The sequence below is a fragment of the Arvicanthis niloticus genome, chromosome 1 (genome assembly GCF_011762505.2).
Source record: "Arvicanthis niloticus isolate mArvNil1 chromosome 1, mArvNil1.pat.X, whole genome shotgun sequence".
Taxonomy (NCBI): Eukaryota; Metazoa; Chordata; class Mammalia; order Rodentia; family Muridae; genus Arvicanthis; species Arvicanthis niloticus.
This window is the reverse complement of record NC_047658.1, coordinates 141,644,474-141,671,148: the sequence shown is the minus strand read 5'-3', so window position 1 is coordinate 141,671,148 and position 26,675 is coordinate 141,644,474. Positions and strand designations below refer to the sequence as shown.

Here is a 26,675-nt window from a genome sequence, read left to right as displayed (position 1 = left end):
AGTGGTACCTGGAGAGAGCCAACACTCGCTGCTGACATTTGACTTTCAGACTCTCAGTGGGTCAGCTCATTCTTCAGGTGTACTCCTTACCTGCATTTCAAATTGTCACACATAATTGTTCTACCAGGCGTGTGCCAATCTCCCAGGGCTACCTCTCTCTGGAGCCAGTTCGCTCACCTCCCAGTGTTATTACACTTGAGCTGTTAGTGACAGCAGGCCAGGGTTGATTGCAGCGGCTCATAATTCCCAGCTCTCGCTGCTTTGAGGAACAAAGGTTTATTTATTTATGCTGTCAAAGGGCAGAAGCACAACAGTTGACATTATTGATTTTTTTAAAAAAGACATACATTTATTTATTTCATGTCAGTGTGTATGTGTGCATGTCGGGGTGCGCATGTCTGAGGTCCGTTCTCTCTTGTACTGTGTGGGTGGGTCCCAGGGATCTAATTCAGGGTTGGCAGCCGGCACTTTCACCCACGGAACCTTCTCCACAATCCCAAGGTTACCGAGCTCAGTTGGCTTTGTTTTCACTTTTAAAATCTAGCAGCTTTCCAAGGGGGCCAACCAAAGGTGTTTGGTACAGGCAGAAGGGGCCTTGAAAGCAGATATAATAAAATGTAAATAAATCTGTCATTTCAAAGTCATTTCCTTCATGGCTGAGAAAGAAAAACAGAATAAAAATTTAATTGACAACTTCACGTCATCAACAAATTCCTTCACATCAAGTCATTCCTTCCCTTGTTATCTCAGGAAAAGGATCTCACTTATATTCCCCTAGTTGGCCTAGATCTCACTAAATAGGCTAGGCTAGACCACAGCTTGTAGCAACTCTCCTGCCTCAGTGTCCAAGGCTAGGCTGATAGGTATGAACGACTCAGAGCTAGGTTACCTGCTTGTGTGAGGATTAGGCCAGAGGAGCTTCAGTGTCATGCTTGTAGAAGCTGGCTTGTTTGAGGTTGGGTGGAGTTCCAGCTCTTTTTCCAATTCAGATTCTTCAGAAGGTCAAACCAATAGCGGAGTTTCAAATTTGTGCAAATGACTCCATGTAGATTTCCAGCCTGAAATTTTGGGGAGGAGGGGAGGTGCTGAGTCCAAACAGTGGCCTTCTGTAATTTTTATTTAGCACTTGTTTATGGAAGTGTCCTTGTGAAAATTGAACATGGTCTCCTATTGTTGATTACTCTGGTTTGTTTATTTTCAACCTCCTCTCCCCTCGGGGTTTAGCTCAGAGCCTTGCACAAGTTACACAAGCTTCTTACCTCCGAGTTAGATAGATCAGCCCTTTGTTTTGGTTTGGTCATGACATCTGGTTTGGGGGGGGGGGAAGAAGAAGGAGTGAGTGCTAGCATTCTGTGTCTAGGATGGGCAAGGCTTCTGGTCGGCACAGTAGTTCAGCTGAGTTTCTCCACATATCTGGACATCCATCTGTGGTGGTGGGGCGGGGGCTTTGGTGGCTACACGGGATGTCCTTCCTTCTTCCTTCCTTTTGTCTCCTATCTCCATCGCCAGGGCAGCTGCAAGGGAAGCTTGGGTTTAAGCAGATCTTGATATCAGGAAGACAAATACAATTTATACGCATGCCTGGGAAAGCATTGCAGTGTGAGCAAGAGAACACTGCTGCATTCGTGATGGTAGGAAGTGGAAGTCAGACATGGTGGCTAGACTCAGCTGTAAAGAGTCTGAGGTAGGAGGTTCAGAAGTTTCAGATCAGCCTGGGCTACATAGTAAATTGCAGATTATCGTGGACTATATGACAAGACCTTGTCTCTCAACCACCTATCTATTTTTTTTTTTTTTTTTTTGATGTGAAATAGGTAAAGGAAACCAAATCCTCCTCTCCCTCCTCTTCTACCCCCACTTCCCATCAGTTATCCCAGGGATGTGCTGTGCTCCTGAGCTGGAGCTTCAGTCTCCCCTTCCTGACTCCTTTTTCCCCACCCCCAGATCCGATTTCCATTGCTACTTAAATGAACACAATCCTTCCAGTGTTCATTCTCTTTTATCTTAGCCCAAAACTGCTCATAAAACATTGTACTGAATTTTCATAACTCTACACTTTTTTCCTGTTGTTTTGACACTTTGCCAACAGAAGCTCTGAAATGGCAAAAACACTTTCTAGATAACTTGCAGAATGTTCAGGAATCTCTGGCTGTGCTTTTAAGAGTCAGTCACTTTCAGTTGCAGGTGCTTGTCAAGATTTCACCAAATATGAGGGGGCTCTTCCTCCTGGAGCTTGGCATCCGTTGACTGGGTCAGTTCTAGATTACCGGTGTAGAAGTAATGCCCTATAGGTTTTATGTAGTTTGTTCTGGCCTCACCGTGTTTCCCACTGTTGCTGAACTCTTTAACTGCTGTATGCACAAGAAGTTGCCTGGATATAGTCTTCTCATTCCTTCTACCTAGCCTCTGCCTGGAAAGCCACTCATCCTGACATCTCTGGCACTTTAGGCGATCTAGAGTCTTGTGTAACTTTTTGCAAGCTCACATCCATAAAAATAGGAGTTAGTTTCTTTCATCCTTCTACCAACAGGCTGTAGCTCTGTTGGTAGAGAGCGTGCCTGGAATGCATGAGGACCTGGGTTCAATCTCTAGAACCACAGAAGCTGGGTGTGGGGCACATTCCTGTAATCCCAGGATTCAGGAAGAGGAAGCTGGAGGGTCAGAAAGTTTAAGGTGATTCTCGGATACATGCTGAGTTTGAGGCTATCCTGGGCTTCATAAAACCCTGCCTCAAAGCAAGAAGCAAAATAAAGATAAACATCTGTAACTACGTCTGTGTATACACTGCCCCATCTTTTGCTTTTCTCGTTAATGGAAAACTAGGGAAAGGAATCCCTGTGAGATCGTGTTTACAGCTGTCTGGTGTACCCAGTTTAGAAGTCATACTCTTAATTTCTTTGTTAATTGACTTACCCTCAGTTTTTAGTTTGTTTTAATTAGTTGTGTTAATCCGGTCATTCTATTCTTAAGATTTACTTTTATTAACTTTAAATTATGCGTCTGCGTGTCTGTGTGTACACGTGTGCTCGTGTGCCTGAGGAGGCCAACAGAGGCACTGGATTCTTCCAAAGCTGGAGTTACAGATAGTTGTGAGCCATCCAGCGTAGTTGCTAGGAACAGAAGAGTAGCATGTGCAATCAATCCCTCACGGAGCTGTCTCTCCATCCCCAGTTAGACCATTCTTAAAGATACTATAAGGAACAGGCTTATATGTACTCCTTAAATACGTAAAATGTTTTGTTTTAATTTGTTCTGTTGAGGCAGGCTCTCATTCTGTAGTGCAGGCTCCTTTGAAACTCAAAACAGGCAAATCTTTATGCCTCAACTCCCAGGATGCTAGCATTACAGACATCTCCAGACATGAACTCTGTATCTAGCTCAGGGTCTGCCTGCCTGCCTGCCTGCCTGCCTGCCTGCCTGCCTTCCCTTCTCCTCTTCCTCCTCCTCTTCCCCCCCTCCTCCTTCTTCTCCTCCTTCTTCTCCTCCTTCTTCTCCTCCTTCTTCTCCTCCTTCTTCTCCTCCTTCTTCTCCTCCTTCTTTTTCTACTGCCTCCACCTCTTTGGCACTAGGTGGCATTCGCCAACATACTTGGCTACTTGTAGTTTCAACACATGTCCTACAAAACTGTTATCTTCAAAATGTTGCAGAAGACCCCCTCCCCATTCGGCCCCCTGGCAGTGTCTTCTGTCTTCTGATGAGTCAGGCTTCAGCTGCAGCACGGGGGCTTGCTTGGGCACCTGCAAGCACCCCAGACTCTATTTCACCAAGAAAGGTCTCCTGGCAGCATTTTGAGTTGGGAAATCTATGGTTTCTCCTTTATGTTTCTTAAAGGATTCATGACGTTTAAGGCAGGAGGGAGCCAGAGACTATTGTAACATACTCATTCCCTACAGAGACAGGGAGGCCAAGACCCAGAGAAGCAGGAGCTCCTGACTGCTGCTCCAGGAAGTAGTCACTCAGAGTCCAATCTGGGCTTCCCCTATCACATCCTGCTGCTCTTGTACTAAGAACCATTTGGGAGTGGATTTTAGGCATTGGGCCAGCAAGTGTCATCTTTAAGTTAAATTTTCTAATAAGGGCAAACAGTTTCCATGTTTTTCTCACCACCTACTACTAGGACAAGCAAACTCCCCAGCCCTTGGAAGTGCATTGGGCTGGAGGACATTTTCTTTGTAAGCTTTTGTAAAGACAATAGCATCTTTGTTGACTTGCTCTTGGGGAATTTGTTGCTCTTAAACTCTTACAGATTTTGTCTGCCTTCCTTTCTCCTTCCCTCCCCCTCCCTTTTTTTCTTCCTTCCTGATGGGGTTTCTATCTCAGAATGGCCTTTCACTCACTATGTGGCACAGGATAACCTTGGACTTCTGAGCCTTTCTCCAAGCTCTGGGATTACAGACGTGTTTTACTCTGTGATGCTAGGATGAAACCCAGGGCTCTGTGTATGCCACACAAGCACTTTACCAACCAAGATACACCCCAACCCCCGTGTTTGTAGATCACTGGGGAAATTACTGCTTACCAGTTGTTGCCTGGATGACTTGAGTCATAAATGAGACAGTACTAAGGTTTAGGAAAAGACTTTGTGTGCAGTGATATGTTCCTTCTACACTTTTCCCTCCACTCCCGGAGTAGAAAACCAGGTGGATCTGCTACCAGAAAAAAAGACTGTTTCTAGATCTCAATAGACACAATTTGACAAGGCTTTACATAGATTATCTGTCGCACTAAAATAAAAGAAAAATTTTCATAGATGTCTTTTTGTTTCCAAACCAGTCTTGTCTCTTCTCTATCTTCTCTCTTTTCCTTCCCTCTCCCCTGCTTTTCTTTGAGACTGAGTCTCACTTGTGGCCCAGACTGGCCTTCAACTTGCAGTTCTGCCTCAGCTCCTGTGTGCTGATATGACAGGTGTGTACCACCCTTTGGCTAAGATTTCTATAAAGTACCATGTAGAGCATGGTCTATGCCACACATGTCTCTAAACCCTGGAATGGCACTGGTGAGGTACTTGAGTCCCAAAAGCACAGCCAAGGCTGAATTCTGCAGAATCCTATGCTGTCTCACTTAATTCTGAGTGGCTGTGAACAGCTGTACCACAGGAACCTCCATCTCTCTGCACCTTGCTTTAGATTTTCGTAGTTGACTTAAAGGAAATTTAATGTGGAATACATTTCCTCATTGAATATTCAAACACCGAGCCTGCTTTTCATAAATCACATCCTGTGGCCTCATCCTTTTCTCTTCTGTCCCCCAGCATTCCCGTGGTTTGGCATGGATATTGGTGGAACCCTGGTTAAGTTGGTTTACTTTGAACCGAAGGATATCACTGCAGAAGAAGAACAGGAAGAGGTGGAGAACCTGAAGAGCATCCGGAAGTATTTGACTTCTAACACTGCCTATGGCAAAACTGGGATCCGAGACGTCCATCTGGAACTGAAAAACCTGACCATGTGTGGGCGCAAAGGGAACCTGCACTTCATCCGCTTCCCCACCTGTGCCATGCACATGTTCATCCAGATGGGCAGCGAGAAGAACTTCTCCAGCCTCCACACCACCCTCTGTGCCACGGGAGGTGGGGCTTTCAAGTTTGAGGAGGACTTCAGAATGGTAGGTTGGGCTTGCCCTTCTTAGAACAGACTGGTCTCTCTTGTGTGATCACAGTCTGGTCATCTTATGCTAAGACCTGGACCATTAACCTTGAGTCTTGGACAAGTCTGTGCCATGGTTTCCTCTTCCATAAAATAACAAATATATGACCCATTTCGTAGGGTGGTTCCAAGAAAGGTTAAATGAGGAAATATGCCCCTACTCTTACTCAGTACTCAATATCTGTTATCATCATCATCACTCTGTAGCACAGGCTGGCCCTGAACTCAGTATGTAGCCAAAGATAACCAAAACTAAAGGTTCTTTCTCCAAGACTTGGTGCCGCGATGATGAACATTTATATGGTGCTGGGATTGGACAGTTACTCCTATGTCATATGTAGAGACAGAATGATACAATCACCTTCAGAGGCAGTTAACTCAGTTAGTATTGGGTTTTCCCTAGACACTTACTACATAAGCATGAGACCAGTTCTATGGATACATCGACTGAGGCCCACAGGAAGGCTTTCTACAGATCTAACCAAGAATGGTTACTTTTTCCTATTCATTTGTTGTCATGCATGTCTCAGTTTTGTGAATGCCATTCAGAAGTTTCTCTTAACAAAAATAAAATATTTGACTGGTCCTGCTAGCTTATGCCTGTGGTCCTAGTGCTTGGGAGTCAGAGGCTAAAGGACCAAGGCTAGTACTCTGTCGCAAAAGTGACAAAACCAGAACCAACTCCACTATTGTTTCTGGGTGGATCCCTGCATCGTTGAGTAGTGTTTTAAAGTGTAGCCTGCTCATTGTCAAACATGGAGAAATAATATTCAGCCCACCTTCTCTCTAGCAATCCCTCAACATCTGTCTTCTAGTCTCTCCATCTCCTCAGTCAAGACGGTGATCTCTCTACTGTCTAGCTTCATCTCGTGGGTGAAGGGAGCATAACATGGAAGAACAGGTGTAGGTCTACCGCTGAAAGTATAGGCAGTTGAATGACTGCAAGGCCACAGGTGAAGGGAACGTTAGGAGATTTTAGGATTGCTCGCTCTTTTTCACAGTTGAAGACCCAGTGAGATGTGCTGTAGGATGCCTTGTTTCAAAGCCTGTCGTGCTGCTTTTTGTCCCAGACAAATGTAACTGAATCTTGGAAGGAAATCTGTCACTCTTGCATAATGAAAGAACACATTATTCGTGGTGTTTAATAAAGCTGTAAGATACAAACTGTGTCATCAAAAGGAACACCATTCACTTCACTGATTTCAGTGAGTAATTTTAGAAAGTGGGTGGGCTGCTGGTACTAAAACCAGGCCCAGGCTTGCGGTGTGTGCGCTGTACAAACTGAACCTTGAGTAGGTGCTCCCTAGTGGAACTGGTAGCGGTCCTCCAGCGTATCCTGGGTGAGGCCGATTAGCTCCTGGTTTTACCCATTTTCTTTTGAGCCACCCTTCCCCATACAGCTCTAGAATTTGATACAACTATTTACTAAATTGACGCGGGGTCCCTTCTCCCCAGAAGGACTCAGCTACCCATCAGTTTACACATGCAGAAAGGTTAAGGAACATAGAAGTGAGAATTAGACTTGAGTCCATAGTGGGGATGGTGGAAACCAAACCTGAATTCCAGTCCTGTTTCTGTGTTTAACTGCTTGGTGGCTTTGCTGAGACAATTTCATCATCTGCGGAACAGTGGCAGTAGTGTGGGGAGATGGGGAAGGGCATCCAAGGCAGAAGAACTAGAAGTGGTCATAACATTCTTGCACTGTGTGGAAGACACAAAAGCTCTCAGGCCCTTTAGATGCTTTTGTATAGTAATGCCTGCTGGGTAAGATCTAGGCTTGGATTCCATTTTAATTCAGAAGAGAGCTGACTTTGTGTGGGAATGGGGTAATTTCCTCAAGCCTGTAAGTACATGCTATCCTGTCTGTGCACTGGAGATCCTGAAGTGAACCAAGATAACCTGGTGGATTGGTGCAATCTCTGTCACAGCTCCATCCTTCTGCAGGGTTCACTCTTGTCCCAGGAGAAAGAGTTACACAATCTGTGTTGGCCATGGGCAAATGTGTTTCTTAAGGTTCTGAATGGAGAAAGGTCGTATTGTCCTTCAGGCAGTGCTCAGAGCCTAATGAGTGGACCAGAGCAAGGTGCAAGTCTGGAGTATTTGCTAAGCTCTTTGACCAAGCTGTTAATATCAATATTGAAACCAGTTTCTATCATAGGTGTTGGCCAACGTGAAGACAAAATTGAGAAAGATTTCTTTCTGTGTCCTATTAGAATAAATGATGTGCTTGTATCTAAAGTTCGAGAGGATGGATAGGCTCTCCTGCCTTCTTTCTGTGTGCAGCTATTCATCCACTCAGCAAATAATTTATCATGCCCTTTCTATGTGCCAAGTAGTATTATGTACAAAACAGATCCCTTGACCACCTTGGTGGTCAATGATCAGATAAACAAGTGAATATGCATTGTGTGAGCGTGTGTGTATCTTGTGTGTGTGTGACTCTGTGTGTGTGTGTGTGTCTGTGTTTGTGTATATGCATGTGTCTGTGTGATATGAGGGAATGTATATGTGTGTGTGAGTGTGTGTGGTGTGTGTATGTATGTGTGTGTCTGTGTGTGTCTGTGTGTGAGTGTGTGTATGTCTATTGTGTGAGTGTGTCTGTGTGTGTGTGCGCACATGTCTGTATCATGAAGGAGAAATAGAGAGCTGACTTTGTGTGGGAATGGGGTAATTTCCTCAAGCCTGTAAGAGGGATAGGAAGTGTTGGGAGAGTCTCTGTGTGATGAGGTAACACGGAAATAGAAAGCTGGAGAGGTAATAAATACTTCAGTCAAATAGATACTTAAGTCAAATGCTTCAGTATTGTTAAGGCACATGGGTATCCAGACTCCAGACCCCTGGTGCTGTAGATTAGAAAGGTGAAGATTTAGGAAGGGTCAAGAGCTACCCAAGAGCAGTGATTCTTAACCTGTAGGTTGTGACCCTGTTCAGTGGGTCCCATATCAGATGTCTACATTACAATTCATAACAGTAGCAAAATTACAGCTGTGAAGTGTTAAAGAAAGAGTTTTATGGCTGGGGGTCAGCACACCATGAAGAACTGTATTAGAGGGCTGCAGCGTGAGGAAGGGTGAGAACCCCTGCTCTAGGTGCCACAGGGATGGCTCATCTGTTAAGCGTGCTTGCAACTCAGTCATGAGAACCAGAGTTTGGATCCAGGTACCTGAACTGGGAAGTATACAACCACCTGTAACTCCACATCTAGGAAATCCAACATCCTCTCCTGGCCACCTGATGTACACACACATACACATACACATACACATACACATACACATACACATACACATACACAGAGAGAGAGAGAGAGAGAGAGAGAGAGAGGCAGAGACAGACAGAGAAAAAGCAAAAAAGAATATATTTGCCTCTCTGTACTAAATGGTTTGACCAACCACAAAGCACATGTGTGTAAAGTCATGACACTGTGTAGAGTCATGGCTTTTGGAGTTTGAGCACTCCATTACTATGGCTTAAAAAAAAGCTTTTTGGCAGACTCTGGATAGTTAGCAGTTGTTAGTTGTGACAACTGTATCCTAGATATGTACAGTAAATGCACTTAAATTTTTAGGAAGTGTTAATTGCTACTCCGATTTAGAATATCCAGAAAAGGCTGTAACTGATGAGACAGTCATTAAATTAGACTCTTCTATACAGTATTTTAAATCAAGTAGGCTCTATTTCAGTTTTATTATTTCTTTCTTCAATTTTAATTAAAAAGTTTTGTTTTGCCATCTCTCCAGCCCTGATTTTTTAAAAGTATTTTCTATTGAACATATTAAGATCACTGTCCTAACCAAACTTCTTATTGGAGACAGGATCTTACAGTGTCACCCTAACTCCTGATCCTCCTGCCTCTGCCTCTCAGGTGCTCAGATTATAAGCAGGCATTACCGTTGCTGACTTAAAGTCAATTATAATTGGTATATGCTAGTTTTCAGAATTAATGATGTAGTTAGTTGGAACATAGATCCCTAAGTTAATGTAAGCTGTGGACTGGCGAGATGGCTCAGTGGGTACAGACCCTTGCCAGCAAGCCCGACAGCCTGAGTTCAGGCTCCAGGCCCCTCATGGCGGAAGGAGAGCGCCAGCTCTCGGAACTTGTCGTTTGATCTCCACACAAGACTGTTACATACACACACCCTCAGTCTACAAACAAACAAACAAAATTAACGTTAGGTGCTATATGGCACTGATCAGCCAACAAACAATTCCACTGTTTAAACAGGACCCTTCACATGATCCGGTTATTCGGAACAACACGAAACAGTGTAGATTATGGTTAATTTTGTAGCAGGATATTTTTATCTACCAGTTCTAATATTTCATTCTCTGCCATGTTTCATACTTTTCTTAACTTCAACAAAAGTATTAAGAATACACATATTCTTAACAACAGAAAATATAGAGGAAAAAAAGCCCACACTATCTTCTGTACAGGACACATGGGAGTTTTGTTTCAGCCTAAGGCTGACTTTAGTAGACACTAGAAGATATTCTTTTGATTTTTTTAAAAGTAAGATCTATGCTTTGAATAAATAGGATATGATAATGACCTTTGGTACATTTACACAATGGAGTATTACTCAGCTATTAAAAATAGTGAATTCGAGAAAATTTTAGGTATTTTGCTAGTTTTAATACATATTTAATACACATTAAATTAAACATATTAATATTTAATATTATAACTAGTAATGTATATAAAAGTTGGCAACTCATTTATCTGCTGTAGCTAAGTGATATAAAGTGGTTTGGGGGCAGGTCAATAGAATTTTCTCAGGGAGCAGGTTTGTGTGGTTCTTCATGATGGTGTCTACTCCCGTGGGTGGGTGGATGGCTGGGTGCACTCGGAGGCCAGAGGAGGTTCTCTGGTGCTCACTGTCCATCCTTCTTTTTCCTTTGAGGTAGGGTCTTTTCCTGAACCAACAAGTCCCAGTGATCATCCCGTGTCTGCCCACTTGGTGCTGGGGTAACAGCAGGGCCATAGCCAGTTGATTACATGGGTGCCCTGATGTGAACTTTGCGGCAAGTACTCTTGACCTCTAAGCCACCCCTCTGGCCCCTTTGTTAGTTATCTTTGACAAACTAACCTAGAACACTCAAGGAAATCCTCTTGCAAAAGTAGCCTGAGGCTGCCTGTATTTAGCATTCAATATTAGCACATAGTGAGTCTTTGCTTTGCCCTCTAAAAATTAAAAAAGATGGAAATGTTTCCAAATGGCTTTTTTGTGTTTTTTGTTTTGTTTTGTTTGTTTTGTGTTGTTTCGGTTTTTGTTTGTTAGTTTTTTTGAGATAGACTTTTTCTGTGTAACAACAGCCTTGGTTGTCCTGGAACTCATTTTGTAGAGCAGGCTGGCCTCAGAATCCCAGAGATCCTCTTGCTTCTGCCTCCCAAGTGCTAGCATCAAAGGCAAGCGCCACAACCGCCTGGCCTTCCAAAAGTATTTAAACTTGCAATTAGACTTGATCTGTGTTTTTGTTTTTTCATCAGGGCCCACATATACTAAGCAGATGTTTTACCACTGAACTGTATCCCTGGCCAAGACACAAGGTATTTTACTAGTCACAAGTACTTTTAAAAGCATTTCACTGCAGCCATCGCATGTGACTCTTGAAAACAGTCCTTTCAATTAGGTAGAGCAGGTACACTTCGGACTGAGTGTGCATTTCATCAGATATCCATGCTGGAGTACGGTAATGGACTCAGCGCTCTCCACTCCTCAGACACGGTTATCACGTGCCTCCTCTCTTGACAGTGGTTCTCAAGTGTGTGCTCAACACCAGTGCCTTCACTGATACCATGGCCTCCTAAACCTTTCTACTCACGACTCCTTTTTTTCCCCCCACAACTCCTTCCCCCACCAAGAAGTTTTAATTTAAATTTATTTATTTATTTATTTATTTATTTATTTATTTATTTATTTATTTATATTTTGTCTATACGTATGTCTGTGTACCACACGTGAAAGGACCCTTATCGGCACAAGACACCCGAAGACCAAATTCTTAGCACAAAAATTTGTTTACCCCAGAGAGACAAAGGGCAGGGAATAAGAGACAAAGACAGGAGACAAAGGATGAGGAAGAAGAAGAGGGAGGTGAGATTTGCCCCAGAGGGACAGAGGACTGCCTCTGTCTGGATTGAGAGCTGTGGCCCAGAGGCAAGTGGCTGTGTATAAAGGTAAAAAGGGAAACCCTGTGTTAGGATAAAGTGTCTAATTAGGATTGGGCATGTTAATTAAGGTAACCAAAAGGGGGCCTTTGATTGCTGGACTTAAAACTTTGATGGTTGGACCTTGGAAGTCAGCCTCAGCGGGAGGAAGTGGGCAAATGGACCTTGGTGACTAGACTTAGGAATGTAATCTAATGGTTTATAGCAAGGCGGAGGGAATGGGGGGTGAAGCAAGGCCTGCCAGAGCCATGTTTGCCATGCTCGGGCTGGCTAGAGACCCTTCAGTATGTATGTCTGGTGCCCACAGAGGCTAGGAGAGGGTATTGGATCTCCTGGAACTGGAGTTACAGATGGTTGTGAGCTGCCATATGGATGCTGGAAATCACACCTGGGTCTTTAGTAGCTAGTCCTCTTAACTGCTGATACATCTCTCCAACACCCCAAGAAGTTGTTATGCAAGCCCATGTACACATAGGCATTCAAATAAAATATTTACTGGTAAGACATTAATTATATCTTTAAATACTTATTTTTAGTTACCTGTATTTGTGTGTGTGGGGGTGGGTGGGTGGGTGGGTATGGGCATATGAGTGCAGGTGCTTGTAGTGGTGTGAAGAGGGCTTCGAATCCCCTGGAGCTGGAATTACAAGCCATTGTGAGCTGTGGGTTGTGAATGCCTAGAACCATACTTGGGTCCGCCACAGGAGTCGTGCACACTGTTAAATACTGAGCCATCTCTCCACCCACCCACCTACTCCCAAATTATTTTAAAACAATTCTTTAATATACATATGATTTTACCTTTACTAAAAATGAAAGCACATTTGATACTGAGATGAATGTGCTGGTCTAGTGTTGCATACTGGATTACATCTTGATTGAATGTTTGATTCTGCAGTTCATAGTGTGTCTTTAAATATTTTTCAGACATGTGATTTATACTTTGATTGTATAATCACCAATGTTGAGACGACTGCTTAGCATGAATATGTAGTTCAAAATGGCAAAAATATGTTTAGGGGAGATTTGAGGAATTGTTGGAAATACTGCCCCAATCCCAAGCCAAGACTCACTCCACATAACCAATACAAAGTAAACTTACATTGATTTACATGGAATATGTTATAGGTGTGCCACAGTGACCTGGGGAGTCAGAGGGCAGCTTCCTGGAGTGGTTCTCTCCTACCATGAATTTGCATAGTAACTCAGAGCCCCACAAAGTTCCAAGAGTTGCAAGTAATGAGGAGCTGGAGCCCATTTTTTTCTGGCTTTAAAGGCTTCTGGAACATGTCTCTTCCTGTCTCTGCGTTTAGTGAAGTTGGGTTGGGATTTTGCAATTGACCTTGGTCAGAAGGAGTTACACTATGGGAATTAGTAAATGCTACAGACCAAGGCTTCTGCTGCACCACACCTTGTTTACTGTGCTGTGTTCAAACTCACAGAAGCTTCATGGCATGATTGCTGGCTCTGATAATTAAATTTGCTATCATTTAGGGCCCTCTTAAGATCAGGGTGAAGACACACACAGCCATGTGCTGCATAAGTGTTTGTTCGATAGCGTGTGTGGCCGAGGGCCCAAAGATTACTGTCTAGAAATGTTATATTGACTTAGTTTGTGTAACTACACTCTATGTTGTCTGCACAGTGATGAAATCCCCTAACAACATGTTTCTCAGAATGTAGCCTTATAATTAAGCTGTATACCTGATTGTTTGATTAGTCAACTTTTGGTTACTAGAATAAAATGCCTCAGGCAGTCTAACTTTGTAGAGAAAATTGTAGTTGGGCATAAGGGGCATGCCTCTAAGTCCAGCACTTCTGAGGCAGGAGGCTGAGGAATTCAAATCACCTACTCTAGACACATTTTCTCTAACCCGTCCTCTCCCTCTCCCTCTCCCTCTTTTCCCTCTCCCTCTCTCTCCCTCTCCCTCTCCCTCCCCCTCTCCCTCTCCCTCTCTCTCTCTCTCTCTCCTTCCTCTCCCTCTCCCTCCCTCTCTCTCTCTCCTTCCTCTCCCTCCCCCTCCCTCTCCTCCCTCTCCCTCTCTCTCCTTCTCCTTCCTTTCCCTCCCCCTCTTCCTCTCTCCCTCTCCTTCCTCTCCCTCCCCCTCCCCCTCTCCCCTTCCCTCTCCCCTTTCTCCCTCTTTCCTTCTCTCCCTCTTTCCCTTTCTCCCTCTCTCTCTCCCTCCCCCTCCTCCCCTTCTCACCCTCCTCCCCCACCCCTTCCCTCCTTCTCCCTCTCCCTTCTCCCTCCCCCTCCTCCTCCCCATCCCTCTGCCCCTCTCCCTCCCCCTCTCCCTCTCCTCCTCCCCTCCCCCTCTTTCTTTTTCTCCCTTTTCCTTTCCCTTTCCCTCTCCCTCTCCCTCTCCTTCTTCTTCAATCTCTTCCTCTCTCCTTTTTCCCTTTTCCCTCTCCCCTCCTTTCTTTCCCTCTCCCTTCTCCCTCTCCCTTCTTCCCTCCCTCTCCCTCTAAGGAAAAATATTTTATTTGCAGTTTGGGACCTTGAATTTTTTTAATAGGATCTGTCTTTGAAGTTCAGGCTGATCTCTTGTCTCAGCCTATCCAGGGCTGGAATACAGGCACAGGCTACTAGAACAGACTTTAAAAATCCAACAGCATGATACCCTAGCTGTAGAGTGGACTCTCTTGGCAAGAGAGACTCAGAAAACTCAGTCAGCTTCCAGCTTCCAGCTCCCAGGGAAGACACTCTTCAGGGCTGGATGTGCTGTTGGGGAAAGTTCCATCAGCTCACAACCACCCAGGGAACTGTGCTCCCAGTAGATGGAATCTTGAGGAAAACCAATCAGCAAACAAACAAAAACCAACCAACCAACCACCAAAAAAAAAAAAAAAAAAAAAAAAAAAAAAACCAACATCTAAACCAAAAGCTGCTGGTTCTTGAGACGTAGGCTCCTGATGCAGTACTGGATCCATTGCCACACCCACCACAGTACCAGGTTGAAGTGAATTCCAGACCTGAGCAGATTGTCTTCTGGGCATTCTGTTACCTTTAGCCAGTCCTTGACACCTTTTGCTTTCTTACCCTCCCTTTTGCATCTTTGTCATGACTGGAAACTCCAGCCCATGGCAAGCATTACTCTGTAGCTGGGATCTTAAAGACCAGTTTTAAGCTTTTCTCAAAGTAAATCCAGGTGTACAAACTGAAAAGTATCCTGAATTTCAGATGACCTATTTGGAAATCTCTGTCATCAGTGTGAATCACTTGTTTGAACCTGGGACACTCTCCTTTTTCCTCAGGGTCTCTACAAAAGTGACCTGTGACCTTTATTTACCTTTGTTTGGACTTTCATGACCTTAGGCTTCAAAAATGTCTATCCTTCTGAAAATGTGTGTGGTTTCTGGTTATGCTGTATTTGGAAAAATCATTCTGGAGGGAAAGTGGAAACAGTGCTTCAGACCAAAGCTGTATGTGTTTCCTTCAGTTACCTGACAAGTTTCACTTCCTCCCCGGGGTAGTTTCAGGGCATCTAGCTGGACACATTGTCTCTGTCCATTTACAATGTTGGCTCTAAGTGTGGCTGTCAATATTGTTGATGAACCTGTGATTACTATTTAAGCAGATTAATTTACATCTCTAAGACTGGCTGACAAAATCTTCACTTTTAAGCTTAGGGCTGACCCTTGAGGTGACAGCTTTCCCTGATCATTTACTAAGTGTTTATTAAGCAGTGACTAAGAGCAGCCTTTAGTACAGAAGGCTGTAAGACACCTCTGAGGTGCCAGGCTGTGACCAGAAATGTAGGTTTCAACCCATGGAACCAGGGAGAACAGAAGATATAATATGTACTGCTGTGTGTGTCCCCCTGTAGCTTCTCAGGCCTCTGGCACTTCTATACCATAGCATTGCCCTCTTAGAATTTAAATTGTGCGTATCTCATTTGAACATTTCACTTGATAAAAGTGAAAAATTTGGAAACGTTTATGGGATGCATTTGCTTTGGTCCACTTCGAATGCTTGCTTCTGTGTATCAGTGTTACTTCTGTCACTGAGCCTGTGACCTATCCTGATTCTGTAGTGCACCTATAGATTCTGTCAGTGTTGTTAAATGGAAAATCCAGATGAGTGACATGAAGTCAAGTTTCTTTGGAGATTTCACCTGACATGCACGTGTCCCCTTATGTTCACATCTGTGCGGGGGATGTATGGGTGAGTGAGCCCACAGTCTGTACACATAATGCCCACGCTGGTATTAATCACCTTACTGTTTTTGAGGCCTGGTCTCTTATTGAGTTTGGAGCATACAGACTCAGCAAGGCTAGTCCACCAGTGAGCTCCAGGGATCCTCATGTATTTACCTCCCAACAGCTAGGATTGCATGTCTGAAGCCATGGTGCCTACCCTTTTAACTTGAGTGCTGGAGAACCCACACCTGAGTCCTTTATGGCCCAAGCCATTTCCCAAGATGAAGCTATTTATTACCCTTTGTAACATTAACAACAACAAAAATGTCTTTTTTAAAAAAAAAAAAAAGTAGAGTATATAAGTCTATTTAGCATTGGTGTTGATTTTTTTCCAAGCCACATGAATAGCAGTAGCAAATAAAATGAAAACAATCACTGGGAGATGTCTGCTAGTTGCTAGTGTCACTTACAGAAACTTACCCAACTTCTGATTCCAGCCATTGAGTAAGGCTAACAGAACCTACTTGTAAATTTTTTGTTGGTGATGGTAATTTTTTTGTTTTTGAGGTTTTTGTTATGTGTTTTTGTTTTGTTTTGTTTGTTGCTTTGTTTTAGAATCTGAATAGGCAAGGCCAGTCTCAAACTAATGATTTTCCCATGTCAACATCATTAGTGTTGACACTGGAGACATGTGACACAAATCCAGTATCATGGGGTTCTGGTTTCTCTCTCTCTCTCTCTCTCTCTCTCTCTCTCTCTCTCTCTCTGTCTCTCTCTCTCTCTTTCTCTTTCTCTCCCCGTGTGTGTGTGTGTGTGTGTGTGTGTGTGAAAATCAAACCATTGCTTCCTTCATTGATTGGATTTCTTTTTTTCAGCATCATGGGGTTCTGCTCTCTCTCTCTCTCTCTCTCTCTCTCTCTCTCTCTCTCTCTCTCTATATATATGTGTGTGTGTGTGTGTGTGTAAAAATCCTTCTCTTCCTCCTCCTCTTTCTCCTCTCCCTCCTCCTCCTCCTTTTTTAAACTGGGGGTTAAACCAAAGGCTTCATGCATGTTATACAAGCACCCTACCACCGAGCTCTACAGATCTAGTCTCTCTCCCCCCTTCCCCCCCCCCCAAGAAAAATGATCACCAACTTGGACCTGAAGCAGTAATATTAGGAATTAAACTTTAAACCCTTTCCTCTGTATCTAAAATGGTGGAGGAGGGCTTATCTGTTCATATTCACCTCCTTCTCCGTGGTGTTCCACTTCCTGCTTGCCTCTGGCTGACCTGCCTCCTCTCCAGAACAGCCTTCCTTTCTGCTTTTTTTTTTTTTTTTCCACCACATATATTTCAGCACCCTCTCTTTTTGTCCCCAAGAAGGAGAGGTTTTACCTCATAGAATTCTGGAAGGAAAATCCTGGGCCACCTTTTCTGGTAAGCCTGTTGTGTGGTGGGCACTATGCAGATAGCATCATGGAATCTTCACAGCAACATCGAGAAGCCAAATACCTCACTCCAAATCACCTCTGTTAAGTAAGTTTTAGACCTAGAGTTTAAAGCCAGGCCCAGCTGCTCTAGAGCCAAGAGTGGTGAGAGGCTTTGTGGACTCAGACAGTGTTCTGTTCCACTCCCAGGCCTTTTGACCCCACATTCTGTTCTGTCATACATATGTAGGATTCTTGTTGGCTCCTGAATATTCTAATGCACTAACTACTCTTGGCTATTGTGACAGTTTGCCACAAGTTTGGTGGCTTACAACTACAGATATTTCTTCCATCAAAATTTTTGAAGCCAGTAGCCCTCAATTAAAGCCTTGGCATCAACACAGTTCCGTAGAGGCCATGGGGAGATTACACTGCTTGTCTTTTCCAGTGCCTGCTTGCTCTTGGTACCCAGAGATCAGGGTGCAGCATGCAGACAGCTGTTTACCTCTTCAAATGCTTCATCCTCTGGCATTCAGACTTTTCCTTTATGTGTCCCCTGTCGCTGGAGTTAGGGTCCATCTGGATGACCAGTGATGCTTGCTTCAAGTTTCCCATCTGCAAAGATCTGCTTTCCAAACAAGACCATGTTCACAGATTCTGAGAGTTAAAACAAGGGCCCCATATCCAGGCCACCAATCTCACATTCTAATGAGTACTTTCCAGACAACCAGGCAGCTCTTGTCTTTGTAGCACAGCTATTTTACTGGTGGTGGCTGCTTGTCGCCACTTTTTCACGCTGGAGGGGTCTGAGAGCATTTCTTTGCTTTGAAAGTGAATCTTATAGAGAGCACATACCTCCCAGGCTCCGCACAACACTATATCAGACTGCAGCATCTAACAGGGTTTTGTTCTCTCGTAGATTGCGGACCTTCAGCTGCATAAACTGGATGAACTGGACTGTTTGATTCAGGGCCTGCTTTACGTTGACTCGGTCGGCTTCAACGGCAAGCCGGAATGTTACTATTTTGAAAACCCCACAAATCCTGAATTGTGTCAAAAAAAGCCATACTGTTTGGATAACCCGTACCCTATGTTGCTGGTTAACATGGGCTCAGGTGTCAGCATCCTGGCAGTGTACTCCAAGGACAACTACAAAAGAGTGACGGGGACCAGGTAAACATGCTCTCCACTAGGAGAGCCTCTACGTGCTTAAACCATGTCTATTTCTTGATGAACAGTAAAAAAAGAAAAAAAAGAAATACGCTGGGCTCCTATATTAGCAAAAACCAGTTATTTTGTTGGTTTTGGATGCAGGATCTCCTCTTGCAGTTAAAGCTATCCTGAAGCTTAGTGTATAAGCCTGTGCTAACCTCAGACTCACCATCTTGCCTCTGTCCCCTGAGTGCTGAGAATAGAGACATGAGCCCCCATAACCAGTTTCCTGGATGATACGTTAGAGGAGAAGAAGTTGATTCATGTAAAGCATTAATAGCATAATATCTTTGTCTGCTGGAGGTGTCCTGCTCAGGTTGGGTGAAGGAGGGTGACACACATTAGTTTGCCAGCAGGTATGTGTACTGAGTGCCAGTTATGGCAGAGACTGCCAGCCTTGGGATGGTCAGAGATGCTTCACAGAAACTTTCTCTTGGAACCTTTGTGGTGTTAAGGTAGGAAAGATGACTTGAAACAACATATTCCAACCAGCAAACAGAAGGCTTGTAAAAGGAATGTTTTTCCTCTTTTCAGGTCAGCACAGCTCATAGGGATGTTAGGATGCAGGGTACCAAAACAGAGCCCTGCGACCCCTGGTGGTCAGAATACTTCGTGGCTGTCTGTCTGTCTGTCTGTCTGTCTATCTATCTAATCTATCTATTTGCATATTTATGTATCTATTTATTCATTCATTTATCCATTCATTCATTCTTGCACTTAATGACCTATGTAGGGTGAACAGGCTCAGCTTCCTGTTAATGGGCAGCTCAACTTGGCCGAAGGATCTGTTGTCAAAAGTCATTAAGAGAGCCCACTATGAACAAAATTAAGCTGATTTGGTTTGAGGCATCCCTTCAACTTGCTAGACCACAAAAACCTATCTTTAGAGGAACTATAAAGGACTAGCACCATGCAGAGTGTCCTTAGCATATGGTGTTGAGACCATTCGTTGTTGGTGCCAACAGTGTTGACAGGTGAACTTGACACGTTGCTTGTCTGGGCCCCAGGATCCTCATTTTTGCCACGAAAGGTGTTGCTTGATTTGTTTGTTGGTTTGTTTTGCTTCCAGCACTGAAAATTCTGTAGCACTCTTCACCCACAGCAGGAAAGTTCTGCCTTTTCAGTGCGCTTTTGTGAACTGGGGTTGAGCTGTCAGTATCTCTCTGTTTCTGGGGAAGGTGATGTGAGCCAATGTCTTAAAACGTTTCTAGCTGTTACAGTTGGAGGTGGGACCCAACAGTATGTAATAGGTTAAAGTCAGGGATACCAATACAATTTTGTAATGCATGGGGCAGCTTCCCCCCCCCCCAAAAAAAAAAAAAAAAAAAAACCCAGGGTTGCTACAGTTGAGAAACTCTGGTGCATACACACACTCTGATTGAAGTTGGTGTGGATTCAGAATGTAGTATCTGATATGTTCAGAAACTACTACCAGGCATACACCTTTTTGGTTTTTTTGTTGTGACTTTATTTATTTATTTATTTATTTATTTATTTATTTATTTATTTATTATTCATTATCATTGTGCAGCCATGACTGGCCTGGAATTCATCATGTAAACCAGGCTGACCTCAAACTCACAGAGATCCACCTGCCTCTTCCTCCTGAGTGCTGGGAGTTAAGCTGCTCACCATAATTCCTGGCATATCATACATCTTTTTATTAAGAATTTAGTAGCTTACGTGCTTGGCCAGGAATAAACACTGATCCCATGGCCTCATTAGGACCGACAGGAGTGTCAAGCCAGGACTACTCAGCTAAACAGATCTACCTTAGAGGGCTTTCCGGGCGAAGGTGTAAGGTTTGCAGTAGCTACAGACTTCTAGGAGTAATTGAGTTGGTAAAGCTGCTCTCCAGGTATGAACAAGCTACACATTTTCCACCGTTAGAAATAGTGGAGAGATGGCTCAGTGGTTAAAAGCACCGACTGCTCTTCCAGAGGTCGTGAGTTCAATTCCCACCAACCACATGGTGACTCACAACCATCTGTAATGGAATCTGATGTCCTCTTCTGGTGTGTCTGAAGGCAGCAACAGTGTACTCATATATATACATAAAATAAATAAATAAATCTTTTTTTTTAAAAAGAAATAGTTACACTTTTGTTCATGTATACACTGTAGCTAACGAATGATGTCACAGATTCAACCTCAGATGTGCAGACTCCAGGTATCTGTATCACCTTGAGAAGTTGCTAAGGAGCTAATTGTGGGGTGTGGCATCTTCACACATAAAGTAGTACCTGCAAACTCCAGGTATTGATGAATGCCCTTCGTCATCCTCCTGTTTCACCCTCCCAAGTGCTAAAATTACAGGTGTATTCCACCACTTCCAGCCTAGAAGTTCCTCTTGTGACATGTTAGAAATTAGCAGATGTACACAATTAGGGTTAGTGGTAAAAATTAGTATATAAACACACTTGGGGACCACTTGTATTAAGCAAGCTCCCTAAAACTGAGACATATTCCCAGACATTGCAACCACTGATGTCAAGTAAGCTCTTTCCCACTGAGCTAATTCCCCAGCACTTGGGGACCACTGATGTAAGCAAATGGTGTGAACTTTTAAAATTTTCTGCTTCTCATCAACTGAGAGGTGTAACCTTAGGTGTTTGTTAATTCTTTTTTTCCCTATATACCGTTTTTCTCTTGTATGCATCTTGTTATTTTGATGGATTTCATTTGTGATTTTGTTTTTTTGAGGCAGTGTCTCACTATACAGCTAGAACTGACCTTGAGTTTTCCACAAAGCACCAGTCATAGCCTTCCAAGTACTGGAGTCACAATCACAGGTGGCTCTCTGGCTTTCTCTATGTCTCTCTGTCTCTCTCTCTGTCTCTGTCTGTCTGTCTGTCTGTCTGTCTGTCTCTCTCTCTCTCTCTCTCTCTCTCTCTCTCTCTCTCTGTGTGTGTGTGTGTGTGTGTGTGTGTGTGTGTGTGTGTGTGTGTGTGTGTGTGTGTCTGTGAGTGCATGCATGATCATGCCCAAATCTTTACATAGTTACTAGGGTTTAGAACACAAGTCCTCATACTTGCTCATCAAGTACTTTACCAATGGAGCCACCTCCCCAGTAAGTGTTTGTAAAAAGCCATGTGTTATCTCATGGTATCTGTTTTCTTTTTCACGTTTTAAATGGTTGGTCTTGTGTACTTTCACTGCTCTCTAGATTGGCTATAGTCATTTTTTCCCTCAACACAAGTGCAATTCTCAGTATGAAAACTGGTGGAAAATTAGTACATTACAGCATACAGTCTATTAAAAAGCAGAAAATAAGTCTGTAACCTCAGTGGAAGGAACAGTGCATCTCTCCTGGTCATTCAGGAACTTAAGGGAATACACATGAACACCCATCAATGGGCACTGCTCAACAGGCGTGGCCAATTCAATGTCTAGAATGAGTAAGTGAGAATTTCTTCTCACTGATGAACACTGATAGTATCAAGTTCCCTTTCCTATCTATATATTTTGCCTCTGATATACTGAGGAGTTTTCTGCATGTCTGCCAAAAGAAACTTGTAAGCAAAGAAATGTCCTGGCTAAAGACGAAGGTTGAGAGTAAGAACAAGTGCTAGGAGAGCCTGGCTCTTCTGTGGCGGTCCGTTCCTCTCTCCTGTCTGCAGCCCCAGTGCCTGCTTGCCCAGCCAACTCTTTACTGGAACCATTTTCTCTTCCTACTTCTCACTCTCAGTTATACCAACACATCCGTTGATGAGTTACTTTCTTTCCAAGTCAGCCAATGTGTTGAGTTTCTTACATTCGGTGTTTGGATGCCTTGGTCCAGGAGAATGCCTGATTCCTCAAACAAAGATTATCAGGGGCAAAAAGTGTCGAAGCTGAAAATTCCAACAAAGACTTTAAAAAGAAAAAAAGTATTTAGGGAGCAAACAAGAAAGTGTAGGCGGCACACACATAGCATCTGTTCTCATTATACACGCTTGTGGAGTTTGGTGTGCAGATGAAGGTAGACTGTCTTTGTGTGTGCCTCTTTGTTTCCTTGTGATCTCAGGACGCCACACCCGTGACGTGGATAGATTTTCCTGGTTGTATACAGCAACATAAATGGCCCTTGAAAAAGAGCTCTTGAGTTGGAGGGTTTTTTGTTTTGTTTTGTTTTTTTTCTGTAAGAATCACAGTCTCAGAGTATGACACAGTTTTATTTTAAATGCAACTTTAAAACTCTGTGCCTGTCCATCATCTGGTGTCTTCTGGATAGCAGTTATTGATAATCAGTATAATTTGCCATACATTTTCTTCTTCTCGTCTTAACTGAATTTACTCCCTTAGAATTAAAAGCTGGTGTCCAAATGCACTCCCCGTCACCCTACCCCCAGAGCAAGTGGCTCTTTGAAGCTTCAGAACCAGTTGATGTGAGCAGTTGCCTCTTCCCTATTTAACACGCATGGTAAACCAGAGAGAACGCTTTGCCGGCAGTTAAGACTTGAGGCTCTCTTTCCTGCCATGACTTTCCTAATTGTAGTTTAGTTTCCTGAATTGGGTTTTCATGACACCAGGTAACTTTGATATTCATACAGAATCGATTTTATTCTCAGCTACTGCAAATAGTTTCTAAATTTGACAACCAGGACTATTTTGGAACCAAAGCCTTCGAAGTAATGGAAACCTTTTAAAACATGCGTCAGGCTTTGGAACCATTTTGTGACTTTTTTTTTGGGGGGGGGTTGGCTTTTACTATTCGGTGGTAGTTAGAGATAAGCAATACTCTTTCCCAAAGACTAATAGAAAACATTATTTTATTAGGGTGGTAGTAGTTTTCTCTCAAAATTTCTGAGTTATATTAAGATGAATATGTTAGAGAAGTAGGGTCAGGAAAGGCAGCCTCCTGGGCTGGCTGCTGGAGCAGAGTCATGAGTCGACTTTGTCATCCCAGGGTGTTGGCTCTGTAGTCATGAAGTATGAGCACTCCATTTCTTTCCCTGTGAATTTGCATTTAGTCGCGTATGGTGTTTGATACCATCCATTTTTATGGTTACGTGCTACTATCAGACTACCCAAACAGAAGAAACCATGAACGTAGGCTATCAGACTAGGCTTAACTTGGGCTAGTAGCTGGCTGAAGGTCTCACAACAGAAATCAGTGGGAGTCTTTTTCAATTTTAGTCTCAAATTTAGGGGCACATTTTTTTTGATGATTAATCTTAGCCGCTGCCCTCTTTTTTGATCCAGTCCACCCTCAAGTTCTGTCATAACGCTGGCCCCTGACTCGGGTGCCCCTCTGCTCTTCAACAAAGCGCTCCTTTGTCTTTCTGCATTTGTCTGAATCTATATTAATAGTCTTAATGTAGCTGGGGACTTGGATGGGCATATCACAAAGCAAAAAATTTTAAAAATAAACCTTATTGTTCCTTCAGTCTTGGAGGTGGGACATTCCTAGGCCTATGTTGTTTGCTGACTGGTTGTGAGACCTTTGAAGAAGCTCTGGACATGGCAGCTAAAGGCGACAGCACCAATGTCGATAAGCTGGTGAAGGACATTTACGGAGGAGACTATGAACGATTTGGCCTTCAAGGATCTGCCGTAGCATCCAGGTAGAGACTACGTGGCTAGGAGCTTTAGAGAGTCCACACAAAGCAGGCTCTCCGCCCTGACCATTCATCTAGCTTCTTGAGTTTTTTGGTTTTGTTTTTTTTGTTTTCTTAAATAAATGTCAGCCTACCAGCCTGGTGCAAATGTCTATCATGTCAGATCTCAGACTTGATTCCTGTCCTTAAGGAAGCGCCGAAATGTTTACCACTTGATACTTGTGCTTAAAATAAGGCAACTTTAAAAGAAGGTTCTGGAAAAGTGCCACACGGTTTCTCTTGTTCCATTCTCGTCTAGAAGCATTATAAGTTTCTCTCCCGTTAATGGTCATACTACTTTGTCCCTTGCTCAGAAGGGGGCAGCCAGCTATTCACAGTGTAATACTGTCTGCTTATAAGCCATGATAGCGAAGTCAGCTCGTTTGAGTCTCAGAAGGGTTATTCATAGTTCTTCCCAGAGTACCTTGGTGGAAGCTTGGGGCCTGCCCGAGGATGACTTTGACACTCTCAATGATATTCCCAACATAGCTTTGGCAACATGATGAGCAAAGAAAAGAGAGAGGCCATCAGCAAAGAAGACCTCGCCCGGGCCACATTGGTCACCATCACCAACAACATTGGCTCCATTGCTCGGATGTGTGCACTGAATGAGGTAAGGCTTTAACCCTGAGACAACCTGGGTGCCATCCACCTGCATCAGCTTTGGCACTATAACTGTTGTCATTCTCAGGAAACTTGCCCTTTATTTTGTGGTTACACCTTCTTGAACACAAGAAGGGTACAGTGATTGAGGTGAAAAAAATAATAGGATTTACTTTAAATAGATACCCCTGTAGAAGCAGGTTAAAATCCCAGTCCACATTCCATTCTTTCTAACTGCTGTTATTGCCCTGGGCCCCTGAAATATGAGGAAAGCCCTGGGTGAATGCATAAATAACCAGATATGACAATGCTCCCACCTGCAATATTCGATATTCTCTCTGCTTTCAGCTTCTTTACAGTGTTGCCTTGTGGCATGGAGTTCAAGCAGCATTGTACAGGGCTATCAAAGCACAGAGAGCTTGCTACATACAGCCAAGGCCAGCCAGAGCTTGCTACAGCCAAGGCCAGAGAGCTTGCTACAGCCAAGGCCAGCTAAAGGAGAAAGTAGAACTGAGGACAGAAGTAGCTTTTTAAACAAGTTGTGAAAGATTGCTAAATTCTTTTCCGGGGAAAGAGTGCAACCCCTTTCTAAGAAACAAGGTTTGAGAAGTAGAACAATCCTCTCCTTAAGGTGTGTTAGGAAGACAAGCAAGAGAACTTGGAGAATGAAACAGTTAATAGGAGAACTATATACGAATCACAGTAGGTCGATATGCAATTTTTTAAAAAAGAAATATGACATTCATGCAAAAGATAGTTCAAATCGTAAGTGTCATAAATATTACACACACACACACCACACACACCCCACATACACACACACACACACACCACACACACACACACACACACACACACACACACACACACACACGCATAGATAGAGTCGCTACCTAGATCAATAGTTGAAATTTTACAGGTACTTCAAAGCCTTTTAGAGGGGCTAGAGAGATGGCTCAGTAGTTAAGCGCACATGCTTCTCTTTCAGAGGACTTCAGTTTGGTTTCCCAGCACCCATGGCTGCTTGCTCATCACTGCCCTTAACTGCAGCTCCAGGGGATCTGTAGAGTCACTGCCAAGCAGTGTTAGGGTACAAGACACATCTGTTTGTTTGCCTGTCTTTTTTAGTGCTGGTTCTGGATTTGAGCTTTGTGGTTACAAAAAGAGTCCCTCTCCGCTCACAACACTGAGTAGAGTATGTTACTGTCACCTGGAGAGCAGTCGGCTGGTGATCAGGCTCCCGAGACATGTCTTCTCAAAGTCCACTTTGGTCATGCGATTCATTGGAAATGAATGGTTTGTTTTTGGCATTAACCTTTGCAGGGTGTTTTTCCAAGTAGCCAAACAAGCATGTGGGTAGGCTAGCTGTTCTCATGACTCTCAAAGGTCAGTTGTAGAGTGACGCCCTTTGCCCCACAAAGCAACTGTGCCCTTTCCCCTGCTTTCCAGAGTCTCCTCCTGCCCCACAGTGTGCTGGAGTGAGCCAGGTCTTTTAAACACAGGTATCATAATCCCTTTGGGTGAGGCCAACTGTCATCATTTTTCATACTGGAAAATTTATGCATGTTATTTGCTGGCTTGAGCGATGACTCTGGGTATTTCCCGTTTAGTTCCGTGGATGGATGGAGTGACTGACTCACTGACTACCCTGGAAACAAGGCTCCTTTAGAGGCTGTTGAGTTAATGCAGGCTCTCAGGACAGCACCAGGACTGGCAGCACCAGTTTTTCCCCAGGAGAGTGGGAACCAAGGTCGTCAGCCCTTGCACTGCTATCTGCAGTTGCTGATTTGAGAATCTTTGACTTTAACCATTTCATAGAATGGGGCACTATATTTCCAGTTGATCTGAGTTGTTTTGTTTGTTTTTGTTTTTAAGGGGTTTTTGTTTGTTTGTTTGTTGTTGTTATGATATAAAA

The 26,675-nt window shown here is 43.6% G+C and overlaps 1 protein-coding gene across 2 annotated transcripts in view; it reads left to right on the top strand.

Annotated features, from left to right (window-relative positions):
• Pank1 (pantothenate kinase 1) overlaps positions 1-26,675 on the top strand; it is a 67,255-nt gene that overhangs the window by 32,704 nt on the left and 7,876 nt on the right. For both annotated transcript variants that reach the window (XM_034484382.2, XM_076919454.1), the window contains exons 2-5: positions 5,252-5,604; positions 18,286-18,539; positions 23,948-24,124; positions 24,647-24,770. In XM_034484382.2, coding sequence (XP_034340273.1) covers positions 5,252-5,604; positions 18,286-18,539; positions 23,948-24,124; positions 24,647-24,770 — 908 coding nt within the window. The remainder of the gene's footprint in view (positions 1-5,251; positions 5,605-18,285; positions 18,540-23,947; positions 24,125-24,646; positions 24,771-26,675) is intronic.